Here is a 24,936-nt window from a genome sequence, read left to right as displayed (position 1 = left end):
CTTTTCTGTAGGTTTCTTCTTGTTTTCTTTTGGACATAAGATTTTTAATAGTTTACCCAAGAGTACTGAAGTCATCAGATGAGGGGAACCCTCCCCCACTCAACACACACCCCAGACCTCTGTAGCTGGCCTATGACCTGGCACTAATTTTAGTGCAATTAAAATAGCAAACATATTAGTGTAATTAAAATGATCATGTTTTACTTTTTTTCCCAGCTTATCAATCGTTCCTTTCTTTTTGTGCTACATGTTCTAGACAGCATATTATTATTTGATTTATACCAATTTTGCACACCATTGTTAACATATCCAACATATTTAATTTTTAAAATTCTTCCTTGGGCACTTTTGCCTCATGTTGATGTTCCACATGTTGCTAGCTGCTAGGACACAAAACTACTCTTTATCAAGATGAGAGTTTTAAATAGATATTTAAATAAAAGACATATAATATACTTTGTTCTTTAATATGTATTTCCTTAGCACTCTAATATTTTTTATTGGGAAGTGTATTGTTTATCACACACACACACACACACACACACACACACACACACACACACACTTTTAAAATAGCCATAAGATAAAAACTCAAGACCTACCCCATAGTTGAACAGAGAGAAGTCCTCTCTGTGCTCCCACCCCAATCACTTCTCCCTCCCTCCCTACAAAAAGTTACTGTTTCCACAATTTGGTGTTAATCACTCCTTTGTATTTCCTTAAAGTTGATCACTTATGAATATATACCTAAACAGTGTGGTCCATGGCTACACAACAATATTAATGTACTTAATACCACTGAACTGTATACTTAAAAGTGGTGGATAGTTCTATGTATTGTTTATTATTGCCAATGTATTTATTTGCCCTACATAGAATGGATTCATTTTTTTGTGACTTTCTGGTTTCATTCAGCATTAGATTTTGTGATTCATCAATGTTGATGTACATGTAGTTTTAATACCTTTATTTGTACTGCTGTATAATATTCCACTGTATGAAAATATCACAGTGCATTTATTTATTCCATTGTTGGTGAATTTTTTTTTTTTTGGCTGAAAAACAATATTGCTATGAACATTCTATGAACAGGTACAGAAATGGAATTCTAGGTTCTAGGATATGCTTAATGTGTAACTTTACTGGTTAAGATTAAGTTGTTTTCCAAAATTATTGTATTAATTTATGTCTGTCCAACTGTGTGTAAGCGTTCCTTTTGTTCCACATTCTCACTGATCCTTGGCCTTGAATGATATTTTAGTTCTTGCCAATCCAATGGGTGTAAAATGGCCTGTGATTTTCATTTAAAAATTGTTTTAATAACTACATCAAAAAATAAGCTTGCATTTTTTTTGATTTTTAATGGTCAATTCTCTTCTATGAAATATTTGCTCAGATCACATAATTTTTCTATTTTAAAAATTCGATTCTTAGGAGTTCTTTAATATTCTAGTTACTAATACTCTGTAGGTTATGTGTTGTAAATAACTTCACCCTGTTGGTGGCATGGCTCAACATTCTATAGTGTCTTTCAATGAAGATAATTTTTAATTTTATGATTAGTGTTTTTTTGTATCTTGTTTTAAAAAATCTGTGTATATTCCAGATCCTAAAATATTTTCTATATATTCTTCTAAAAGTAGAAAGTTACTCTTAACACTTAAGTCCCTATTTCATCTGCAATGTTTTCAATTTTTTTTTGTTGTGGTAAAATATACATAACAAAATTGACTATCTTAATCATTTTTAAGTACACAGTTCAGTGGTATTAAATACATTTATATTGTTGTGTAATCATCACCACCATCCATCTCCAGAACTTTTAATCTTGCAAAACTGAAACACTATGCTCATTAAACAATAACTCCTCCCTCCCCCTTCCGCCTAGCCCCTGAAAACTACCATTCTACTTTCTGTCTCTATGATTGTGACTACTCTAGGTACCTCATATATGTGTAATCACATAGTGTTTGTCTTTTTGGGACTGACATCATGTCCTCAAGGTTCATTCATGTTGTAGCATAAGTCAGAATCTCCCTCTTTTTGAAGGCTGAGTAATATTCCATTGCATGTATATACAACATTTTGCTTATTTATTCATCTGTCAATGGACACTTGGATTGAATAATGCTGCTATGAACATAGCTTACTAATATCTCTTTGAGACCCTACTTTCAGTTATTTTGGATGTATACTCAAAAGAAGAATGGCTGCATCATATACTAATTCCTTATTTAATTTCCTGAGGAACCACCATATTGCTTTACACAACAACTATACCATTTTACATTCCTACCAACAGTATATAATCATACCTGTCCTCATCAACATTTTTTATTTTCTGTTTTTTTTTTTTTTAATACTGGTAGTCCTAATGAGGGTGAAGAGGTATCTCCTTGTGGCTTTGATTTACATTTCCCTAATGATTAGTAATGTTGAATACCATTTCATGCGCTTGTTGATTAATATATATCTTCTTTAAAGAAATGTCAATTTAAGTCCTTTGTCCATTTTTGAAGCAGGTTGCTTGTTTTGTTGTTAAGTTTTACAAGTTCTTTATATGTCCTGCATATTAATCCCATATCAGATATATGATTTGAGAATACCTTCTCCTATTGCATTGATTGCCTTTTTTACTCTGTTGAATGTTCTCTGATGCACAAAAGTTTTTAATTTTATGAAGTTTTTAATTTTATGAAGTCCAGTTTGTCTATTTTTGTTTTTCTTGTCATATCTAAGAAATATTGCCAAATCTAGTGTTATGAAGATTTTGCCCTGTCTTTTCTTCTAAGAGTTGTATAGTTTAGGTCTGATATTTCAGGTATTTGATTCACTTTGAGTTAATTTTTTACATGGTATTAAGTAAAGGCCTATCTCCATTCTTTTACATGTGAATATCCAGTTTTTCTAGCACCGTTTGTTGAAAAGACTGTCCTTTCCTTATTGAATGTTGTTGGCACCCTTGTCAAAAATCATTTGGCAGTTTTTGTGAGGGTTTATTTCTGGGTGTTCTATTTTGTTCTACTGACCTATATGTCTGTCTTTGTGTCAGCTCTAGTTTCTTCTGATTATTGTAGCTTTGTAGTAAGTTTTGAAATCAGGAAGTGTTAATTCTCCAACTTAGTTCTTTTGTTTATTTATTTATTTATTTATTTGACAGAGAGAGACAGCGAGAGCAGGAACACAAGCAGGGGGAGTGGGAGAGGGAGAAGCAGGCTTCCCGCTGAGCAGTGAGCCCGATGTGGGACTTGATCCCAGGACCCTGGGATCATGACCTGAGCCGAAGGCAGACGCTTAATGACTGAGCCACCCAGGCACCCATCCAACTTAGTTCTTTTTTTTTCAGGATTATTTTTACTATTTGGGGTCTCTTGGATTCCCTGTGAATTTTAGGATATATTTTTCTATTTCTGCAAAAACCATCATTGGGATTTTGCATTGAATCAATGGGTTGCTTTGGGTACTATTGACATCTTAACAATAAATTTTCCAATTCATGAACATAAGATGTCTTTCCACTTATGTTTTAATTTCTTTGAACATTGTTTTATAATTTCCATTATATAAGTCTTTCACCTTCTTGGTTAAGTGAATTCCCATGTATTTTATTCTTTTTTATGCTATTATAAATAAAATTGTTTTCTTCATTCTTTTCAGATTTTTTCATTTTAACTGTATCCTGTTACTTTGCTAAATTCATTTATTATTTCTAATAGGGTAATAGGGTTGGTTTTTTTTTTTTGGAATCCCTATGGTTTCCTACATATAAGATCATATCATCTGAAAACAGAGATAATTTTACTTCTTTCTTTCCAGTTTGGTTGCATTTTATTTCTTTTTCTTGCCTAACTGCTCTGGCTAGGACTTGAAGCACTATGTTGAATAGAAGTGCTGAAAATGGGCATTGCTTTGTTTCTGATCTTAAAGGAAATACTTTCAGTCTTTCACCATTGAATATGATGTTTGCTATGGGCTTTTCATATGCCTTTTATTACATTGAGTACTTTACTTGTATTCCTAGTTTGTTTATTATTACTATAAAAGTGTGTCAAACTTTGTCAAATTCATCAATTGAAATAATCATGTGTTTTTTCCCCTTTAATCTGTTAAGGTGGTATATGACACTGATTTTTGTGTGTCAAACCATCTTTGCATTCAAGGAGTAAATCTCACTTGGTCATAGGGTATAGTCTTTTTAATATGTTGCTGAGTTCACTTAGTATTTTGCTGAGGATTTATGCATGAATGTTCATGAGATTTATTTTTTTTTTCTCCTTGTGGTGTCTTTGTCTGACTTTGGTATCAAGATAATGCTGGCCTCATAGAATGAGTTAGAAAGTGTTCCCTCTTCCTCAATTTTTGGGAAAACTTCAAGAAAGACTGATGTTATTTCTTCTTTATATGTTTGGTATAATTCACTAGTGAAGTCATGAGGATCAGAGCCTTTCTTTGTCAGATTTTTGATTACTGATTCAATTTCCTTACTGGTTATAGACTGATTCAGATATTCTCTTTCTTTATGATTCCACCTTGGTTGAATTTGTGTTTCTAGGAATTTATCCATTTCATCTAGGTTATCCAACTTGTTGATGTACAGTTTGTTCATGTACTCTCTTAAAGTCCTTTCTCAGTGGAATCAGTAGTTTTTTATTTTTTACTTTAGTCCTTTGAATCTTCTTTATTATTTTTTTAAGTCAATCTACTTATGGCTTTGTCAATTTTGACCTTAAAGAACTAACCTTTGGTTTCACTGATTTTCTTTATTGTTTGTGTATTCTCTATTTCATTTATCTCTGCTCTGATCTTTATTATTTCCTTTCTTCTGCCCACTTTGGGTTTAATTTGTTCTTTTCATAGTTCCTTAAGTTGTTCCTTTAGATTATTGACTTGAGATCTTTCTTGTGTTTTAATGTAAGCATTTATAGCTATAAATTTCCCCTGTAGCACCACTTTTACTGCATCCTGTAATTTTGATGTGTCATATTTCTACTTCCATTCATCTCTAAGCATTATCTCTTTTCTCTTGTGATTTCTCCTTTGATCTATTGGTTGTTTAAGAGTATATTTAAATTCCACAAATTTATGAATTTTTCCTGTTTTCTTTTTGCTGGTTCATCTTTATCACGAGTGTTGTGTGTTCTTGGTCTTTTGCATTTCTACACACATTTTAGAATCAGCTTATTAATTTCCACAGAAAACCCTGATGGGATTTGATTGGAATTGCACTGAAGAAATAGATCAATCTGTGACATTTCTACAACATTGAATCTTATTATTCATAATTTAATATCTTTTGATAAAGTTTAATCATTTTCTTTTCTTTTTTTAGAAAAAGAGAGAGAGGGTGAGCAGGGGGGAGGGACAGAGGAAGAGGGAGAGAGAGAATCTCAAGTAGACTCCATGCCCAGCATGGAGCCCAATATGGGGCTTGATCTCACAAGCCTGAGATCATGACCCAAGTTGAAATCAAGAGTCAGACACTAAACTGACTGAGCCACCCAGGTGCCCCAGTTTAATCATTTTCTTATAAATATTTTGCTCTTCTTTTGTTAGACTTATTCCTAGGCATCTTCTAATATTTGTTGTTACTTTATTCAGTGTCTCTTTTATTGCATGTTTTCAATGTTTGTTCTTTGGTTTTAGAAATTCAACTGATTTTTTCATTGATCTTGTATCCAGCATTGTTGCTTAAAAAAACCCCTGTTGTTAATTCTAAAAATTTCTGTGCAGTTTGTTTTAGTTTTTAATGTAATCAACTGCATCAGTTGCAAATAATGATAGTTTTTTTTCTTCCCTTTTAATAAACTTACTCTTTCATTACTTTTTCTGGCCTTACTGCTCTGGCTATTAACTGTTGAACAAAAGAGGCTAGAGTAGGCAACTTTATCTCATTTGTGATTTTTAAGAGAACATTTATAGTATCTTACTATTGAGTATGATATTTGCTATGGATTTTTGATAGATTATTTTGATTTTTTTAATATTTTGATTATTAAATGATTAAGGAAATTTTCTTCTTTTCTAGCATTGATAGGCAGAGAGAGAGAGAGAGAGAGAGAAGTGAATGGTAGTTGGATTTTTTTTTTTTTTTTAAAGATTTTATTTATTTGACAGCACAAGCAGAAGGAGAGAGAGGGAGAAGCAGGCTCCCTGCTGGGCAAGGAGCCTGATGTGGGACTCGATCCCAGGACCCTGGGATCATGACCTGGGCCAAAGGCAGCTGCTTAACCGACTGAGCCACCCAGGCGTCCCTGGTAGTTGGATTTTTAACAAATGCTTTTTCTGTTATCAATTGAGATGATTATATATGGTATTCTCCACTCCCCTTTTTTTCTTCTGTCAATGTGGTGAGTTAAAGCCTAACTTGGTTATGATCATTCTTATAGACTGCTAGGTTTGGTTTGCTAATGTTTCATTTGGTACTGTTTCAAGTATGATAATAACCAAGATTGGCCTATGATTTTTCTTTCTTTTTCTGTCCTTGTCTACCTTTGTCATAAAAGTTTTCAAATGAACTGGGACAAGGTTCTTCTTTTTCACTATCTGAAAAAAATCTTTTAAGTTTGAAAATATCTGTCTCCTGAATGCTTGATAAAACTCACCTATTAAAAATCTTCTGAACCTGTTTTTCCCCCCTTTGCAGTAAGATTTTGATTATTAATTATATTTGCTAATGGAAATGAGAATATTCTCTTATTCCTAACTTAGATTTAACACAACACTATGTATTGACATTTTTTTGTTTCTGTTTCTCTCTCTCTTCCAATTTCACTAAATTACTTTCTTGGGACAAATAAACATGATTTTCCATCCATGAGAAAAGGTATAAGAAAAAAGTGTAAACTTTCCTGAAATTAGAATTTGAGTGCATATCTTGAATAATTAAGACTGATTAAATAGAATGGATTGGGATAAACTGTGCTAATATATCAGTTCATGATAGTTAATCATGTATATGTTCTTTATTAATTTCTTAAAAATTATTTAATCAGGATAAGCCTTCTCTATCTATACTTGAAAACGGAGAGTAGCAAGGATGAAAACTAAAACCTAACCTGAAAGAAATATATTTCTACTGCACTTTTAATATAAAATCTTTGGAAAGTTTATATCAAATCAGTCAATAAGAAATCAAAATATCTAAAATATCTGCTTTAAGGACTGAGAAGTCCTCCCAACTTCTTCCTGATTTAGCATGTAAGTCTGCAAGTCTACAAAGGTTGGGAATGATAAGGCAGGGTAGGAACCCAACTTATATAAGTATTAAATGTTCAATATGACAGAGACAAAGAAACACAAAAACTCTAGAAGAAAATATAGGAAAACTATGAGAAGGAATGAAATTTTGTCCTTGCCAGGAATACCTTACTTCCTTTACCATAGTCACAATTTCATTCTTTGCCCAAACATTTGATTAGAGATCAGTTTGTTAAAACTTTATTTGAGGAGCAGGAACGAGTAGTTATGACCTGGGGAGACTGATTTGCTGAGGCTCTGGTTCTGTCATAAATATGCATTCTCCCTTTCTGTGTGGATTTTTTGTAGGTATGTCAATCCTGCAACATTATATATTTTTGTCATTTGTCATTTTTTCTAATTTTCTGAAGACTACCAAAGGTGTACTTTCCCCCAAAAGGGATTCAAAAGAAGAACACATAACTAAATTTAGGGTGGGGGAAGGTTGAGGTGAGAAAGTCCATGGTACTAATTTGGGAATCAGAAGACTTAGACTCCATTCACAATTCTACCACTAATTATTTCTGAGACTACATAAATTAGTTAACTTCTCATCATCTTGTTTACTTAATCCATAAAGGATTTAGTAATCCATAAATGGATTTGGCAATCCTTGATCCTCTTATAGTTAAAATAATTTCAACAGTTTTAAAAGTGGATCTTTCAAAATTTATGCCATTAACGAATGTGAACTAAAATTAAATTTCTAAAAGTTGTGCAAACTGACAAATATTCAAAACTAAAATCCAAAGTAATAGGCAAAATTGTTTAAATTGTGGGTTTCTATTTTATTAGAATTGTATTTTGGAGCCAAATAGTTGATCATGACTTATTTCTTTTCATTTTTCCAAATATAGGGTGGCTTCACTCGTAAATATTCACTAAGTTCAAAAACTGGAACGCTTCTTCCAGAATTCCCCAGTGCTCAACACCTTGTGTACCAAGGATGCATTTCTAAAGACAAGGTATCAATTAAAGATACTTCTCTATTGATTTTCTGATATGTTGTTTCCATATCTCAATTTGCTGGGAATCTCATGGCACTTGCAGGAAGCAGTCAGAAATCTGCATAATCACACATAATTGACTGATTTATAGGAGGGACAAATGTTTACTAACATTGATTAAACACTTTCCAATTAATTATTTACCATCTCCATGATAGTATGTAATCAGAAGTTTGTAAAATAAACCTCAAAAGAGTAAAGATTATTTTTTATTTAAAACTCAATATCAAGGAAGAAAATACTAGAATGTGTCTATCACATGCAATTTCTTTAATTATAAGCTTTATGTTTTTAATTAGCTTCATATAATTTCAGTAAATAGTCATCAGACACTTCTCTGGGACAGAATTTTTTCCAAGCATTGAGGGGGAGATACCTAAATGAATGCAAGGACTGTATAGAGGTTGACAAAGTTTCCTTTCCATTCGAAAATTCTGTGTTCCCTTATGTATTTGCAATTTTTTTGAAAGTTAAAGAAGAAACACTTTCATAGGATTCAGCTTATAAATAATCTTCAATGTGACTTTTCAATGCTTATATAATAAAATCTAAGAGCAAATCCTCCTCTATTTCTGAACTTCTAAAGTCATTTGCTAAGTATCTACTGAATGACTGATAGCTCCTGCTAGTAGTATTAAATCAGGGTATAATGATTTCTACATTCTTCTTAAACCAAAGTTAATTTTTCATTAGTACTTAAGGAAAATACCTTTTTAAAAAAGATTTATTTACTTATTTTAGAGAGAGAGAAAGCACATGAGCAGGGGGAAGGGACAAAAGGAGAGGGAGAGAAAATCTCAAGCAGACTATGCACTGAGTGGGGAGCTGGGGGTGGGGCCTGCCCCAGGGCTGATCTCACAACCCTGAGATCATGACCTGAGAGGAATCCAAGAGTCGGACATTTAACCAACTGTGCCACCCAGGTGCCCCTTAAGGAAAATATCTTTTTTTTAAAAAAGATTTTATTTATTTATTTGACAGAGAGAGACACAGGGAGAGAGGGAACACAAGCAGGGGGAATGGGAGAGGGAAAAGCAGGCTTCCTGTGGAGCAGGGAGCCCGATGTGGGGCTTGATCCCAGGACCCTGGGATCATGACCTGAGCCAAAGGCAGACGCTTAACGACTGAGCCACCCAGGTGCCCCAGGAAAATATCTTTAATATATTTTTAAGTCAGTGCATATTCTTGAGGTGCAAAGACAGCACCTCAAGAGGAATATGAGTAACTAACGTCCAACTGATTACTTTAGTAGTGGGCTTTCTGTGGAAACTGGCAATAAAATAACACATTGATAGAAAGATCTATTGACAGATAAGTAGAGATACACAGTAACTTCCAGGGCCCATTCTGATGACTTACTCTTCCTGTTAAGAATAGGCAAAATAGGGGCGCCTGGGTGGCTCAGATGGTTAAGCATCTGCCTTTGGCTCAGGTCATGATCTCCTGGTCCTGGGATGGAGCCCCACGACGAGCCCCACGACGAGCCCCACGTCGAGCTCCACGTGGAGCCCCACGTCAGGCTCCCGGCTCAGCGGGGAGTCTGCTTCTTCCTCTCCCTCTGTTTCTCCCTCTGCTTATGCTCTCTCTGTCTCTCTCTCTAAAAATGAATAAAATCTTAAAAAAAAAATAGGCAAAATATTGAAGATAATTCTCAGATGTTGATTCCAAGCAAGTCTCCTTTTTCTTTTAAACCTTATAGATATTATGTGATATTATGACTTCAGATTTGAGACATCTCCAGTACATGTTAACATGTGGCAGTCTGTGGGGGAACCTGTGGAAATCAGTGACAGTCCAGGGAACATGGTTCTTTGGGGAGGGTATTGTTGGGTCCCCTTTGTGGAGAGAATGGCTTACATGCAAACATATCATGAAGATGTTTGCTGTGTAAATATTCCTGGTGAGAGAGAGGGGGATGGGGAGAGCAACAAAGAAAAAAAGAGAAGTGAGGACATGTTCCAATAGTTTATTTCAGTTTCTCTGCTAGTGTCCAAGGAATTCCTTACTTGTCAACTTGAAAAACTGGTCTGTAGATCATTTCTCACCCAGGTATCAGGATGCTTAAAAAACCCCTGGTTTCTAAGTTCATTCCCAGTGGTCCTCATCATGAGCACCAGGGACTAACACTCCTCTTTGTCCCTTGAAGACAGCTGGACCTTGCTGTTCACCCTCTTAGCCAGAAGCCAAGTTCCCCAGGTAACTTGTCAGTTTCTAGCAAGAGGGGTGGGGCTGGAGCCAAGCACTTTATTCACCTCCTTTCTTGAAGCAGAAAGGATGGGACTTTCCAGGGAGAAGTTGATCCCAGTGAGGTGGGGATTGGTTGGGCCACTTTCTGCCTCATCATGGTGTCACTCAAGACAGTTGCCACCCCCCACCCCCCTCACTAACTTTTCTCAAGCTAAACCTTGCCTCTGCTCCTGCCCGCTCTATAAATGTGGTGTCTATTCTCAGAAAATTGAGCAAAATTAAGTTTAGAAATAAGAGTATGCCACAATAAAAATTTATTGTCCTGAAACTATGTAAATATTAAATAAGCAAATGTAGTACCAATAGTAAGATTAAAAACTCTTGCTGATTTGTGTATAAAGGCATTTTGACACACATAAATGGAAATACTTGTGAGGATAAAAGCTTATTTGTACTTCAGTAGGTTTCAGGGATCAAAGGGTTAATTTTTGACAGCAGTTATGAATTCCTTTCTATCTTTCATATGGTCCTTATCCTTAGTTTTAAAAATATGTCTTGGCAACCTATCTAAAAATATGATATCATTGCCTAAAGTATGGAGCATGTCTCAGTTGCATCAGTGGTGACATATTCCGCTAGAGGTGTCCTGTAATCAGCATACCTACCTCCTTGCAGGGAGATTAGTAATTTGCACGTCACTGTGATATAGCCTTGAGCTAAACTACAAGATGTGCGCTGTCACTAGTCTGTTGGGATAAAGGCTGGAGAGGAGAGGGTTAGAGTAGGACACTCCCGTCACCATCATCACCCTAGATACTGTTGGGATAAAATTAGCTCCAGCGGTCAATCTCTTAACATGTATTATGGATTATTCTAACCACTTTGCTTGTGTTAATTTGTTTAGTCCTCATAACAGCCCTATTAGAAATTTACTGTTATTATCACTTCCGTTTTCCAGATGAGGAATTTAAAACACGCAAATGTTACGTGGCTTGCTTGACATCATATAGCTAGTAAGTGGCAGATCAGAGCTGGTTTTCAAACCCAGGTAGTCCATGGGCAAAGCACACACCTGTAACGTCTAAGCCCAACTTCTCGTTCACTTAGACTACACAACCAGCAACAAGTAGCCATATTTCTAGCTGATAAAATAAAGAGATTTGAATTTGAATATTATTGGTTTGTTAAAATACTATTTAGTTCTAGTCCATTTTAGAATATGTTTACAACTTTTTATCTATGCTATCCAAATGTCTGTGGTAACATGGAAACAGAGACTCTTCATAACAGACACTCACCGTTCAAATCTTCTTTGGGTAAATTTTCGAGTCATTTGATATTACTAATTTCAGGTAATATTTAGTAAGATCTTACTGTGTACCAGGCACTGCTCTATGTGCATCACATCTTATTCAATCTGGGTAATATATTATTCATACCCTACTTAAAGAGAAAAAGCTTAGGGTTCAGAGACCAAGCATCCTGTGCACTGTAGTGCAGGGGAACCGGGCGCTGGATTTTAGCTGACTTCACACCACTATGCCACACTGCCCAAGCACTCACTTATTTCTACTGTATGAAGAGCTGATATATTTTACCATTTTACGTTTATTTCCGCAATCAAAGGTAATCTGCTTATTAGGTAGAAAAATTCAACGTTGCTTTGGCCCACATCTCCCTGCACAGTCACCTTTTTCATTGTTCATATGACACTATATTGTAATCGTCTATTTGCTTGCCTTTCTCCCTTCACAAGGCAGTAAGCTCCTGGAAATAAGAACTGTGCCTTTGGTTTTGATTCCTCGACATTGAGCACCATGCCTGGTACATAACAGGAGCTTAAAAAATGCATGCTGAATAAATGAATGAACAAATGAATGCATAAACAAATGAAGGCAGGGTTGAAAGGACTCTTTGGTTAAGCGTTTTCTTCCTTGAAATAGGTTGATACCCTCATAATGATGTATAAAACTCACTGCCAGTGCATCCTGGACAATGCAATTAATGGAAACTTTGAAGAGGTAAGGGTGACAAAGAATGCTTTGCTGATCATATTATGTGTAATTTCTCGTCCTGTTCTTTATGAGTTCGTGTTAAGGAAGAATCTTAATGTACATACTTTTTGCTTTATAACTAGATCCAGCATTTCTTATTACACTTTTGGCAAGGAATGCCTGATCATCTTCTTCCCCTGCTTGAAAACCCTGTTATCATTGACATTTTCTGTGTTTGTGACTCAATTCTTTATAAGGTAAGCTCTTTGGGGTATCTTAAACACGAACCATGTATTGTTTTAATGAGCATTCCGTCTACATTTTTCCATTATATTTTCAATAAATTTGTTATTTCTGGCTGGAGATAAAATGTTATTTTTTTCTGATGAGAAAGCAATATTTAATAGGTGTGTATTTTAATGTACATTTACATGAAAACAAAATTTCTTACAGTTAAGAATGATTCTAAACGTCCCATACTCACTAATAATACATGAAAACTTAGTTAATTTTTATTAACTGTTTAAGGTGTTTTCAGAGTGAATAACAGAATGGCTTTTTCACTATCCGTGTTCTGGGGGAAAAGCAGAATTAACCACTCTTATCGGATTAACAACTTAAAAATACTGGAAACCTCTAGCTTTAATGTATTAACGTCAATTTCTGTTCTCAAACCAAGTAAGAGTCCTCAAGTGTCTACAGAAGGTTCCTGAAGACACCACGAACAAAGATGAGCTGGTTGGCCTTCTAGCCAAACATTTATCTGGGAAGAGGGGACACTAATTCCTTGGTAGTCTGACCTCTACTTAGAGCAGCAGTAAGGTCCAAGCTGAGGGAGAAAACTGCATTGCAATCTGGATAAATCTGTTTGGACTGTCATTCAGTACCTCCCAGAAATATTCTTTAAAACATGTTATTTATTTATTTTTTTACAAATGGTCTGTTTATTTTTAGTCCAACACAAAAGTCCTGAGTTTAAGTACCTTTAAATGAACTGTTTCCTTCCTCGTAGCGGACCCAGGGAGGAGCAGTAGAATGAGTTTCTGCAAGATCTTCATTCCATCTCTAAAGAATGGTCAGCTTTTAGTCTATAAAACAGCACATGATTACCAAGGTCAATTCGTTGGTAACTAACGTACTGGGTATATACATTACTGTCTCATACACATGGAATACATGTGCATTTTGCTGGTAGGATACACAGGCCTTTGTAGATTAGTGTCTACCCACATTTTGAAATATCTTCTCCTCCAGACCTCTTGGTCCTCTTTGTCAGGCTGGACCACTCAGTTTATCAGCCAGCCCCGTGGATCTGCGTTGTTCATATCCTATTTGGTCCCCACTTCCTTTACTTAGTCTAGTTTTTCCTGAGCTGGGATCAGTCAGCACTACCTAATTTCTTCTTTCTACCAGTTCTTATTCAGGGTCCTACCCATCTCATCAATGTTTCGGTCTCAGTTTAGCCCTTTCTTTCAGTATTCTTTCTGTTCTGATAATTAACTCTCTGGACCCAGTGTATTAGTGTTGCTTGCTTAACCTAGTATTGCAATGTTTCTGGATCCCCACCCCCGCCTTTTACACACACACACACACACCCCTTACATGTACATTAATTTTAGAGATAAAAATATAACTTCCAGAAATGAATTAACATATTATTCTCTAGAAAGCTAGGAATTAAAAAGTAATTGACAAATAAGTGTCTTTCTACAAAAATACTAAGTAAGGATATATGTTAACTCTCTTTTGCTGTGATTAAGGTTCTTACAGATGTACTCATTCCTGCAACAATGCAAGAAATGCCTGAAAGGTAGGTTCAGTCAATAAAATGTGATAATTTCTTAGGGTAGGGTTTAACCCTATCCATTATATTAAAGGAAAACATTAAATAGAAATTCATTTGTTTATCAAGATTATTTGCCTGCTCCTGTCCCTTTGTAATAGCTATATGATGTGCCTCAATCCTTATAGTCAAACCGCAATGAACAAAATTGATGGAACCATCCTGAAATCCTTTTAATATGAGAGATGCCCAAGTGAAAAATAAATATTTAGGGTTCATTGACCTTGTGGAAACTGGCTAGAAGAATATAAATGGGGATAATTGATGGAAAATAACCACAATGATAAAAATTAAAGAACTATTTTATCTTTATTACTAACTTTGGTCTTAATTGCAAAATCAGAAGGTAGGGTAACAGAATTACCACCTTCTTTTAATGAAGGAATAAGTACTCTTAACACTCTATGTCACAAGGGTGCCTGGGTGGCTCAGTCGGTTAAGCATCTGTCTTCGGCTCAGGTAATGATCTCAGGGTCCTGGGATCGAGTCCCGCATTGGGCTCCCTCCTCAGCGGAGAGTCTGCCTCTCCCTCCGTCCTGCTCATGTTCTCTCTTGCTTTCAAATAAATAAATAAAATCTTAAAAAACAAAACAAAACACTTCTACGTCACAGAATGGCTGCACTTAGTTAGTGGCAGATATCTGGCCATGCAACTGATGTAATTATAGCTGGCCTTTATTAAACACATCATGGGCTTTGAGACCACATGAATTGTTTCACTTAACTCCTACAACCACCTGAAAGTGACTATTTATGTATTTATCTCTTAAGTATGCCACTGGTTCTTTGTAGAAAATGAAAAACATGCATAAATGCATTAAAAACTCATAATTTCTCCACATTCTTAATGTGTTAGGTTAGTATTTCATAGACTTTTTCTAAGAATACCTGTAAATATACACATTTTTAAAAAAACGGGACCATAGTATATATATTAGTGCGATATACTGTGAAAATCTTTCATATCAACAAATACAGATCAACATTATCTTTTTAAATGGCTGCATAGATTTCCAGCACCTGAAAAATATTATACTTTATTTTATTTTTTTTAAAGATTTTATTTATTTATTTGAGAGAGAGAATGAGAGAGAGAGAGCATGAGAGGGGGGAGGGTCAGAGGGAGAAGCAGACTCCCTGCCAAGCAGGGAGCCCAATGTGGGACTCGATCCCGGGACTCCAGGATCATGACCTGAGCCGAAGGCAGTCGCTTAACCAACTGAGCCACCCAGGCGCCCTATACTTTATTTAACCAATTCCTTATCATTGAACAATTAGATTTTTTAAAAACACAACCTGTCAGACTATTCCCCAGTAACAATTATGATCGCATATTCACAAATGAGGAACCCGGCAGCAGAAGGAATTAATTTATTTGCCCAGAGTCAGTTAATTAGTAAGAAGCATAGCCAGGATTTTAATTGAGGGCTGTTGAACTCCACTTCTATTCTTTTTCCTCTATTATGTTACTGCTCACCAGCGTATGCGCCATCCCAAATGTAAATTTAGATCTGTTTTGTTGAGATATAGTGTGTAGATTGTTGACTACTTTTTAAATTTTTGTGTTTATATATAAATGTTTGTGTGTATGCACAATGAACATTTGCAATTTTCTAAATAGGGTCCTATAGTACCTTTTTGATAATGTATCCCACAGTTATATTTGGACTATAAAAATCAGTTACTAGAAACTAATAGTAAATACTTGAAATGACACTATGATCCCTCTGTGATGTCTCTCAAGAAGCCAAGATAAGTGAAATGAAGTGCATACTTACATTTCCCCAGAAATATTTTATAGAAAATGACAGAACCATGAGCTAATGTTAATAATAAGGTATTATTTATTGATTACCCTCTGCACACCAGGTTTGACCAGAGAAATTTCCATGAATTATTTTATATAGTCCTCATAATAATCCTGTGACATAGATACTAATCTTATTCCTATTTAATAAATGAAGCCAGAGCTTGAGGAGATTGAGTATGTTGACCAAGGAGATAAATGGCAGACCTAGGCTGAATCTATATGACTTCAAAGTCATGTTCTTGGAATCATAGAATAACAGTATATCTCCATTAAACTACATTTATGTAATGCATTTTGAGCAATTTAGCATTTAATACATAGGTTTTTTTTGTGTATGTGTGTGTGTGTGTAGCTTATTAGCAGATATAAGGAATTTTGCTAAAAATTGGGAACAGTGGGTTGTTTCATCCTTGGAGAACTTGCCAGAAGCTCTAACCGATAAGAAAATACCTGTTGTGCGAAGATTTGTATCTTCCCTGAAACGACAAACATCTTTCTTACACCTTGCTCAGGTACGTTGGTATTTGAATCACCAATATAAAAAATGAATTATCTGGTAGCAGAGTAAGAAATTTGCAGAGATTGGAGACCAAGTAGGCAACAATTAAATGCAATCTGAGACCCCAGAGTGAATGCTAGAACAGAAAAAGGACATTAGTGGGAAAATTGATGGAAATTTGAATTACTATCAGTATTATAGCAATGTTAATTTCCTGATTTGGGCAATAAACAATGGTTAGGTATGATGAGGATATTAGGAGAAGATGAATAGGGAGTATATGGAAATATTCTGCACTATCTTTGCAGCTTTTTTGTAAATTTAATATTATTTCAGGATGAAAAGTAAAAAAACCACAAAACTTCTGAATGCAATGTAAAATGCAAAACTGTTATTTGCTACATGAACCCAGTTAATAAAAATTAACATGTGGGGACTGCACCCATGTGATATTTGATGTTGTAAAATCCACAAACAACACATGTTAAACTACCTACTAATTTGGTCTTCCTAAATAGGGAGAAAAAAAGTAATTCTTAAATTACTGTTTGTATGTTTGTATATTGTTAAAATATATTTCCCCTCCTCTCAAATGATTGTTTGCTTTGTGAAAGTTTCTAGTCCCCTAAATTTTAAAAGACTTGGTTGGGATAGTTCCAGATAAGAAATATAACATTGTGAAATCCTTATTGTATGAACATGGATTAAAAAATTCATTTTCTAATTTCAAAAATAGTTTCAAAGCTTTAACAATGATCATGAGTCTCAGCTATTGCTTTTAGTTTTAAAATAAAAAAAAAACATTTATGATACTCTTCTCTCAAGGAACTATTTCTCTAGTAGCCAAAGCTTTCCTTTAGATAGACCATCAATAATATGGTTTAGTGTCTTTTTACTTTCTTCATGCAGATTGCCAGACCAGCTCTCTTTGACCAGCATGTTGTGAATTCCATGGTATCTGATATTGAAAAGGTTGACTTGAATAGTATTGGATCACAGGCCCTTCTCACCATTTCTGGCAGCACAGACACTGAATCTGATATCTACACGGAACGTAAGTCTTCTCTGTGTTTAGAGCTGGGTCTCCCAACCTTGGCACTGTTTGACGTTTTGGGCTGGATAACTCTTTGTTGGGGATGGGGCTGGGAGTCCCCTTAGACTACAAAATATCTGTTTGAGAAACCTTGGTTTATAGAAACTTTTTTAATTAAAAAATTGTCCTCTACTTAAAAACAATTGTAGCTATAGATTGTGGAAAACCTGGAAAATATAGAAAATATCAAGAGGAAAATAAAAGCCATTCATAATCTCATTACCTAGAAATAACCTGGGAATAATGGAAATGTTTTTGAGTGTTGTGAGTTTTCTTCCAGGTTTTTTGTTTGTTTGTTTGTTTAAATTTTTTTTGATTTTATTTATTTATTTGTCAGAGAGAGAGAGAGAGAGAGCACAAGCAGGGGGAGCGGCAGGCAGAGGGAGTAAGCAGACTCCCCACTGAACAGGGAGCCTGATGTGGGACTCCATCCCAGGATCCTGAGATCATGACCTGAGCTGAAGGCAGACGCTTAACCGGCTGAACCACTGAGGCGTCCCAGTTTTCTTCCAATTTTACATCACATGCATACACATTTTCCTGAGTTTTACACTCTTAGCCTCATATGGTATATGATGCATATCAAAATGATATCTCAACATGATACTGTTTTCCAAGCAGAAATTCCCTGCCCAGGTTTGGACAATCTGACAGAATTTACCAAGGCAATATGCATGACTAGACAACCAGGCTCTGTTTTCAAGGGATAGCAACCCACTCTTTCCCCAACCTCTCTCTGAAAAGACAAGTGCAGCCTCCGATAGACTGTTGAACAAATGATGGGCTGCTCCCTGGGGTGGTCCAACTTCAGCCTTGTTTTCTGTTCCCTAGCAAAAATTATATTACCCTTTGGGATTCAGGAAACTTTAAACTCTTTAATAAATGATAGCCTTAAATGGTCCCTTTAACTTTTACAAGATAAAAGATTATTCATGTAAGTGGCTCAGTTTCACAGTGCAGAATTTAATTTTTGCTAAAGGTAAGGGATAGGTCAGAAAGCAGGAAATCAGCATTCATTCATCAGTTTTCAGTGAATCTGTTGCATTTAATGAAAGCTTTGGATTCAGAATGAATAATCAACTATAAATGACAACTTACTCTTCCCCAGTATATACATACTTATATAATACATAAGTCTATATTTCAATATGTACCAAGATATGTACAATCATTATTAAAATTTTGAAGAGTAAAAAGTTAAAGATTTTTTGTTATTTATTCTTAGGATATGAAATAATTCCTTTAACATATTTAATTTCATCTGTCTTTCCCTTTTATGCTATAAAATTCTTAATGATTTCTAGTTTTAGGTTTTCTCTTGGGCTCAAAGTAGAGTAATATTGTGTTTTGTTTTGTTTTGTTTTAATATGGTAGATGACTCTATCACAGTGTTCCAAGAACTGAAAGATCTTCTTAAGAAGAATGCCACAGTGGAGGCTTTTATTGAATGGTTGGATACCGTGGTAGAGCAGAGGGTTATTAAGGTATTTTTCAGTGACAGATTCCCAAATAGAATTTTTGTTAATAGTAAATGTTAAACTGGCTGTAGTTTCTTGAATGGTGGAGGAGGGGTGATTGTGTGTAGCAATGCTTTGAAAAGCTTTTGAAGACTTGCAACTAAGGTGGCCCAAAGATCCAAATGAGGAATAGGCCAGATTCGAGAGTGCTGGCCATAGATTCAGTTCTATTTGTCATTTCTTGACAAAGGACTACAAGGCACTGTGCCTTCCCTGTCGGTCAATGAAGTTACAGCAGAGTAACATCAATAGTGAAAGATAAAAACTGGAAAGATTTGGCCCTTTTCTAAACAGTAAATTTTCATAAATGCTGACAGAAAATGTGGCTTTGCGTATTTCCATTTTTAATTTCTGAGAGCGCAGTATTTTGTGTTTTCTATGTTTTTTCAACTCCTTCTGTTAACATGCAAGTCATCCCTCATGAAACAAGGCAATAAGAGCAAATAGATCCATCACTAGTTGGTGTTAGCCATTCCATATCAAGGAAACTAGTTGTAGTGTAGGGACTTTTTTTTCTCCTGGAAGGAAAACAGATTATCATTCAGGACCAGAGAAGTCAGAGTTAATCATTCACAGAAATATATAACCCTTCTTTGACACTTCACCTTCTGTTCTTTTTAAAGTTCTGTCAAAGGAAAATGAGATAAACTATTTTGTGAATTATTTTATTTTGTTGTCCAATTCTGTTAGGTAACAAAACCATACGGAATAAAGATCTATTAACCTTAAAAATGATAACAAAGACAGATGAACATTAAAATCCCTGGACAGATCATTATATCTGATAAAATAAATTGCATGTCATGCCATCTGTCCATTTGTCAGACAGCTTATCAACCTCTTGATTTTATGTAGGATGCATGTAGTAATGAGATGACAGATTTTATAGTTTCGCTTTGTTCCTTTGCTTGTAGACCAGCAAACAAAATGGAAGATCATTAAAGAAGAGGGCTCAAGACTTTCTGCTTAAGTGGAGCTTTTTTGGTGCTCGAGTAATGCATAACCTCACCTTGAACAATGCATCCAGTTTTGGTATCTCATGTGCTTTATAAAGCTCTTCCTCCCTGAATACATTATTCACTCTCCAGTCATAGTTCCTGTCAGTTTTTAAACATGGGGGACTGTCACTTCTCAAATCTGACTATTGAGCCAGTAGAGAATGGTAGTTATGAACCTGGGTTTTGGAGTCAGACCACATGCAGTTAAATCCTAACACTGCTTCCCTCTGGCTTGGTTTTAACCCAAGCTGTTCTGCTCACTGTGAAGAGGATGAATATTTATAACAGTATTATCAACAATCGCCAAACTATGGAAAGAGCCCAAATGTCTATTGACTGATGCATGGATAGGGAAGATGTGGTATATATACAATGGAATATTGCTCAGCCATAAAAGAGAATGAAATTTTGCCATCTGCAACGATGTGGATGGAGCTAGAGTGTATTATGCTAAGTGAAATGTCAGTCAGAGAAAGACAAATACCATATGATTCCACTCATATGTGGAATTTAAGAACCAAAACAGATGAACATAGGGGAAGGAAGAAAAAAAGAGAGAGAGGGAAGCAAACCATAAGAGACTCTTAACTATAGAGCAACTGAGGGTTGCCGGCGGGGGTGGGGGGGGAGGTGGGTGGCAGTGGGCTAACTGGGGGATGGATATTAAGGAGGGCACTAGTTGTGTTGAGCCCTGGGTGTTATATGTAAGTGATGAATCACTAAATTCTACTCTGGAAACCAATATTATGCTGTATGTTAACTAACTAGAGTTTAAATAAAAACTTGAAGCACTTAAAAAAAGAGGACGAATATTGCTCTTATTGGGTTGTGTAGGCACTTTAGTGAGATGATATTTATAAAAGCACAGTCTAGTACCTGGTGAACATTTTATGAATAGCAGCTATTATCATTACATGCCATCAGTACTTGGATAATTTTTTTGTTAAGCAAGTAAACAATAATTAGTACATTATTTTCAAGAGGCACTACTCATTGCAGTATGGCAAATTTTTGCATCTTTTCCAGGAACCACATAGCTGCACTGCGAGAATCAAAGAGCAGCTGAGAAGACATGCTCTCATATGTTTCTGAAACATCTTTCCTGATCGATTTGACTTGTGAAATGATAAACTGAGTCAAGTTAGCTCTTTCAAAAATTGAATACCTTCGTTTTCTTAAAATTTCTGGGATTCTTAGTTTTGCAGCTATAATGCTAGCTCGTGGACAGTACTTCTGCATTTAGTAGTTGCTTTGCAAGAAATCTTCACGTTATAAATAGGTTATGGTTAACTAGGTTGTTTTTATTTAATTCTCAGTGGAACTAGATAAAATCAGTGAACTTGCATTGGAGGATGAACAAAATGTTGAGCCTTTTATTTGAAATCTCTTACTTATATGTAAGGTTTCTTAACATATACAACATTGAAGCCTGACTTTGTGATGAAACCAGACTTTTGTTGGGAAGTCTGTGGAATAGTTCAAAGAAGTTTAAGGTTTTCCAGGACAACTTCCAAATGAAAATGACTCTTTGCTTTTGTCCAAACCAAAGAGAACTTTGTTTCAGGCTAGAAAGACATCTTACTTGATACTTTTTTCAGACCATGGTGGCCATTGTCTAATTATTTAGTACAAAGCAAACAGAAATAGAGCAGAGTAGAGCTCATTCTCCCCAGGTTAAAGCTTATCACACTCCAGTGTGTGCCCTCTTAAAGCATAAAGCATGTCTCACTTTCATCCGTATTTTCCTTTGATGTAATTAGTGGCCAAAGAGCTGGCAGGACAGTACACACAGTAAGCTGAGCAGGCGGTACACAGAAAGATTAGAGACTCAAGTTAAGCATGTTGGTCTTAGCAGGTCATTTAAAGTCCAACAAGTATTTGTTGATTTCAGTTGCTCCTTGTAAAGTGTTGTGAGATGGTCACAAAGATAACTCGACTTCTCTCTCTCTCTTTCCTTCTCCTTCTCTCCCTCCTTTCATCTGACATCGTCCTCTCCCCGTTCCCATCCACAACAAGGTTCTTTCCATTTGATCCGAATGCTTCTTGATGAATACATTCTCCTCGCCATGGAGACCCAGTTCAATAACGACAAAGAGCAGGAGTTACAGAATTTATTGGACAAGTATATGAAGAATTCAGGTAATTTAAAATGTATATCTTGCTTTGCATATTTGTAAGTACATGTGTAGTGGGTCTGTAATAGTCTCAGAGGTTTTTTCCCAGGCATGTCACAACTAACTCAGGATATGAACACTATCGGAGCACTATTTTTTTCTCTCCACCATTTGCACATAGAGTAGTCAAGGGACTTTGCTGGAAGCTCTGGAGGATATAAAATCAATGTTCTTGTGAGAATTGAAATGAAGGTGGAGAGGTGATTGTAATAAAAAATAACCATAATTGAAGACAACACCTGTGGTATTACCACCTTGTAAATGGTGTAGAAATAAGTTCTATAGGAATTTGGAGAAGGAAGAGAACATGTCTATTTGGGATGTGATGACTTGCATTTTGAAGACTGTCCACTCCAGTGTGGATTCCTTAGTGCCCCCCCCAGAACACACGTGACACTCACAAATGTACAGATAACCATGACCACAAAATCCCCAGCACCACTGCCACGACCAAAGATCTGCCGGCCTTGTTTCCCATGGAAGATATTTCTCTGGAGTTTCCAGATTTGTGACACAACCCTAAAACATTTTCAGTTTCATTTTCTTGGGCTTATTTATTAGGAATATGGGAATGATGTTAGCTTTCCCATTAAAAAAAATCTTTCCAGATGCAAGTAAAGCTGCCTTCACTGCTTCTCCAAGTTCATGCTTTCTGGCCAACCGTAATAAAGGGAGCACTGTTTCCAGTGACACTGTGAAGAATGAAAGCCATGTGGAAACAGCCTATCTTCCTCTGTCATCCAGTCATCCTGGAGGCTTACCCTCTGCTCTGCACCCATTCCCTGCTGGGAATACGGACACCATGCCACTCACAGGTACGCTGTGAAACACTTGGGCTTCACGCCGACTCTCAGGAGCCTGTTCCTTTGTTTTCTTCAAACCTGGTAACATCCAGCCATTCCAAGGATAAAAAAGGCTGGTCTTTACTAACTTTTATTAAAGCTTTATATTTTTTGTGACTTTCAGCATTTGTCATTCACACTTTTGTCAATACCATTATTAACATAGGTACCACACTGTGATGTGCTCGCTTAGTTATGTTGGAAATACAAATAATAAGTTATTTTCATTTGGTGGAAGAAAAAATTAGATTTGGTATATATGAAATCTTGAAGATGTTTTGAGAGTCAAAAAATGGGCTTCTTGTTTATTTTTGGCTCTTGAGGAGACTTTATTTCTCCTCCATTAAAAAGTAGATTTGGTCACTTTAGGATAACCATTACAATAATTTTCCTCTCTGGTCTAGAGTCCCCTTTGTATCAATCTGAATGTTTAGTGGCTAGAACTCACTACTAGATAATATTTTAAGTCTGCTTTTGCCTTATGTCTTTTCTGAAATTCATAGATATAACTTCATTGGACACACAGAATTTTAAATCTGAAAGGGCCTTTGAGTTCAGGGGCCTAATTCTACCAATGGAAAATCAGACATCCAGGGAGTTGGTGGCATTCATAACTCATTGTTCATCAGTGGTGTTTGCATGATGGTTTGAATCAGCTGCTTTGAAGCTGTGGTCATTTTGACTTTATTGCCTTTTCCTTTTACCCTAAAAATCAAACCATTTAGCATTCAGCTTGGTTTTTAATTATGGAGAAATGTGAAGAGCAGATCCCTTGACCTTCCCAAGCTTGAGCTCTAACTATCTTCATAGCCATGGAAACATGAAGACATCCCAGACTTTTTTCCACAGTTACTGACACCAAAAGTCTTCCCTGTTGTGAAATATACATATATTGCAATCGTGTTATTTATTTATTTATTTACTTATTGTGATGGTATCTTTTAAACCTAGGTTTTCAGTGTTCCCCAGTTCTGTTATTTTTAGAGAGTGAGAATGAACCAAATTGGAAAAAAGTATATTAATACATCTTTTGGATAATTTTTAAAGATGTGTGCCCATTTATTTTAATTTGCCACTGGTGAATGCTCTGTGAATTTGTTTCCAGGTCAAATGGAGCTTTCCCAGAGTACTGGTCATCTGATGACACCACCCATTTCTCCAGCCATGGCAAGCCGAGGAAGCGTCATTAACCAGGGGCCAATGGCGGGGAGACCTCCAAGTGTGGGCCCGGTCCTGTCAGTGCCATCACACTGCTCATCATTCCCAGAGTCCATTTATCCTACCCATCCTCAAGGCAATCATGACTTTTATGGGACCAACTCTAACTATCAGACTGTGTTTAGGGCACAACCTCACCCCCCATCAGGACTCTATCCTCATCGCCCCGAGCATGGTCGATGCATGGCCTGGAGTGAACAGCAGCTTTCTAGAGACTTCTTCACTGGCAGCTGTGCTGGGTCTCCATATAATTCTCGACCACCTTCCAGCTATGGACCATCCCCACACAGCCAAGATTCACACAGTATGCAGTTTTTAAATACAGGAAGCTTCAATTTCCTGAGCAACACAGGGGCGACCAACTGTCAAGGAGCAGCATTGCCTCCTAGTTCACCTAATGGTATCGAAATTTTTAAAGAATTTTTCCCGGTTTTTGAGATGGTAATAAGGCAAAATCAGACATTGAGCTCCAGATCTGCTGAGCAGCATGTCATCCCATGTAAAGTTTCTAAAGCTCA

At 36.0% G+C, this 24,936-nt stretch overlaps 1 protein-coding gene across 1 annotated transcript in view; it reads left to right on the top strand.

The window, feature by feature from the left end:
• RFX6 (regulatory factor X6) overlaps nucleotides 1-24,936 on the top strand; it is a 56,056-nt gene that overhangs the window by 26,340 nt on the left and 4,780 nt on the right. Inside the window, exons 7-17 of the mRNA XM_032407425.1 lie at nucleotides 8,094-8,201; nucleotides 12,374-12,451; nucleotides 12,568-12,681; nucleotides 14,185-14,234; nucleotides 16,430-16,589; nucleotides 17,486-17,630; nucleotides 19,044-19,153; nucleotides 20,101-20,218; nucleotides 22,201-22,323; nucleotides 22,967-23,173; nucleotides 24,306-24,818. Of these exons, the coding sequence (XP_032263316.1) occupies nucleotides 8,094-8,201; nucleotides 12,374-12,451; nucleotides 12,568-12,681; nucleotides 14,185-14,234; nucleotides 16,430-16,589; nucleotides 17,486-17,630; nucleotides 19,044-19,153; nucleotides 20,101-20,218; nucleotides 22,201-22,323; nucleotides 22,967-23,173; nucleotides 24,306-24,818 (1,726 nt within the window). The remainder of the gene's footprint in view (nucleotides 1-8,093; nucleotides 8,202-12,373; nucleotides 12,452-12,567; nucleotides 12,682-14,184; nucleotides 14,235-16,429; nucleotides 16,590-17,485; nucleotides 17,631-19,043; nucleotides 19,154-20,100; nucleotides 20,219-22,200; nucleotides 22,324-22,966; nucleotides 23,174-24,305; nucleotides 24,819-24,936) is intronic.

Source organism: Phoca vitulina, unplaced genomic scaffold (genome assembly GCF_004348235.1).
Source record: "Phoca vitulina isolate PV1807 unplaced genomic scaffold, GSC_HSeal_1.0 scaffold9, whole genome shotgun sequence".
NCBI classification, from domain to species: domain Eukaryota; kingdom Metazoa; phylum Chordata; class Mammalia; order Carnivora; family Phocidae; genus Phoca; species Phoca vitulina.
This window is presented reverse-complemented; position numbering and strand designations above follow the sequence as displayed.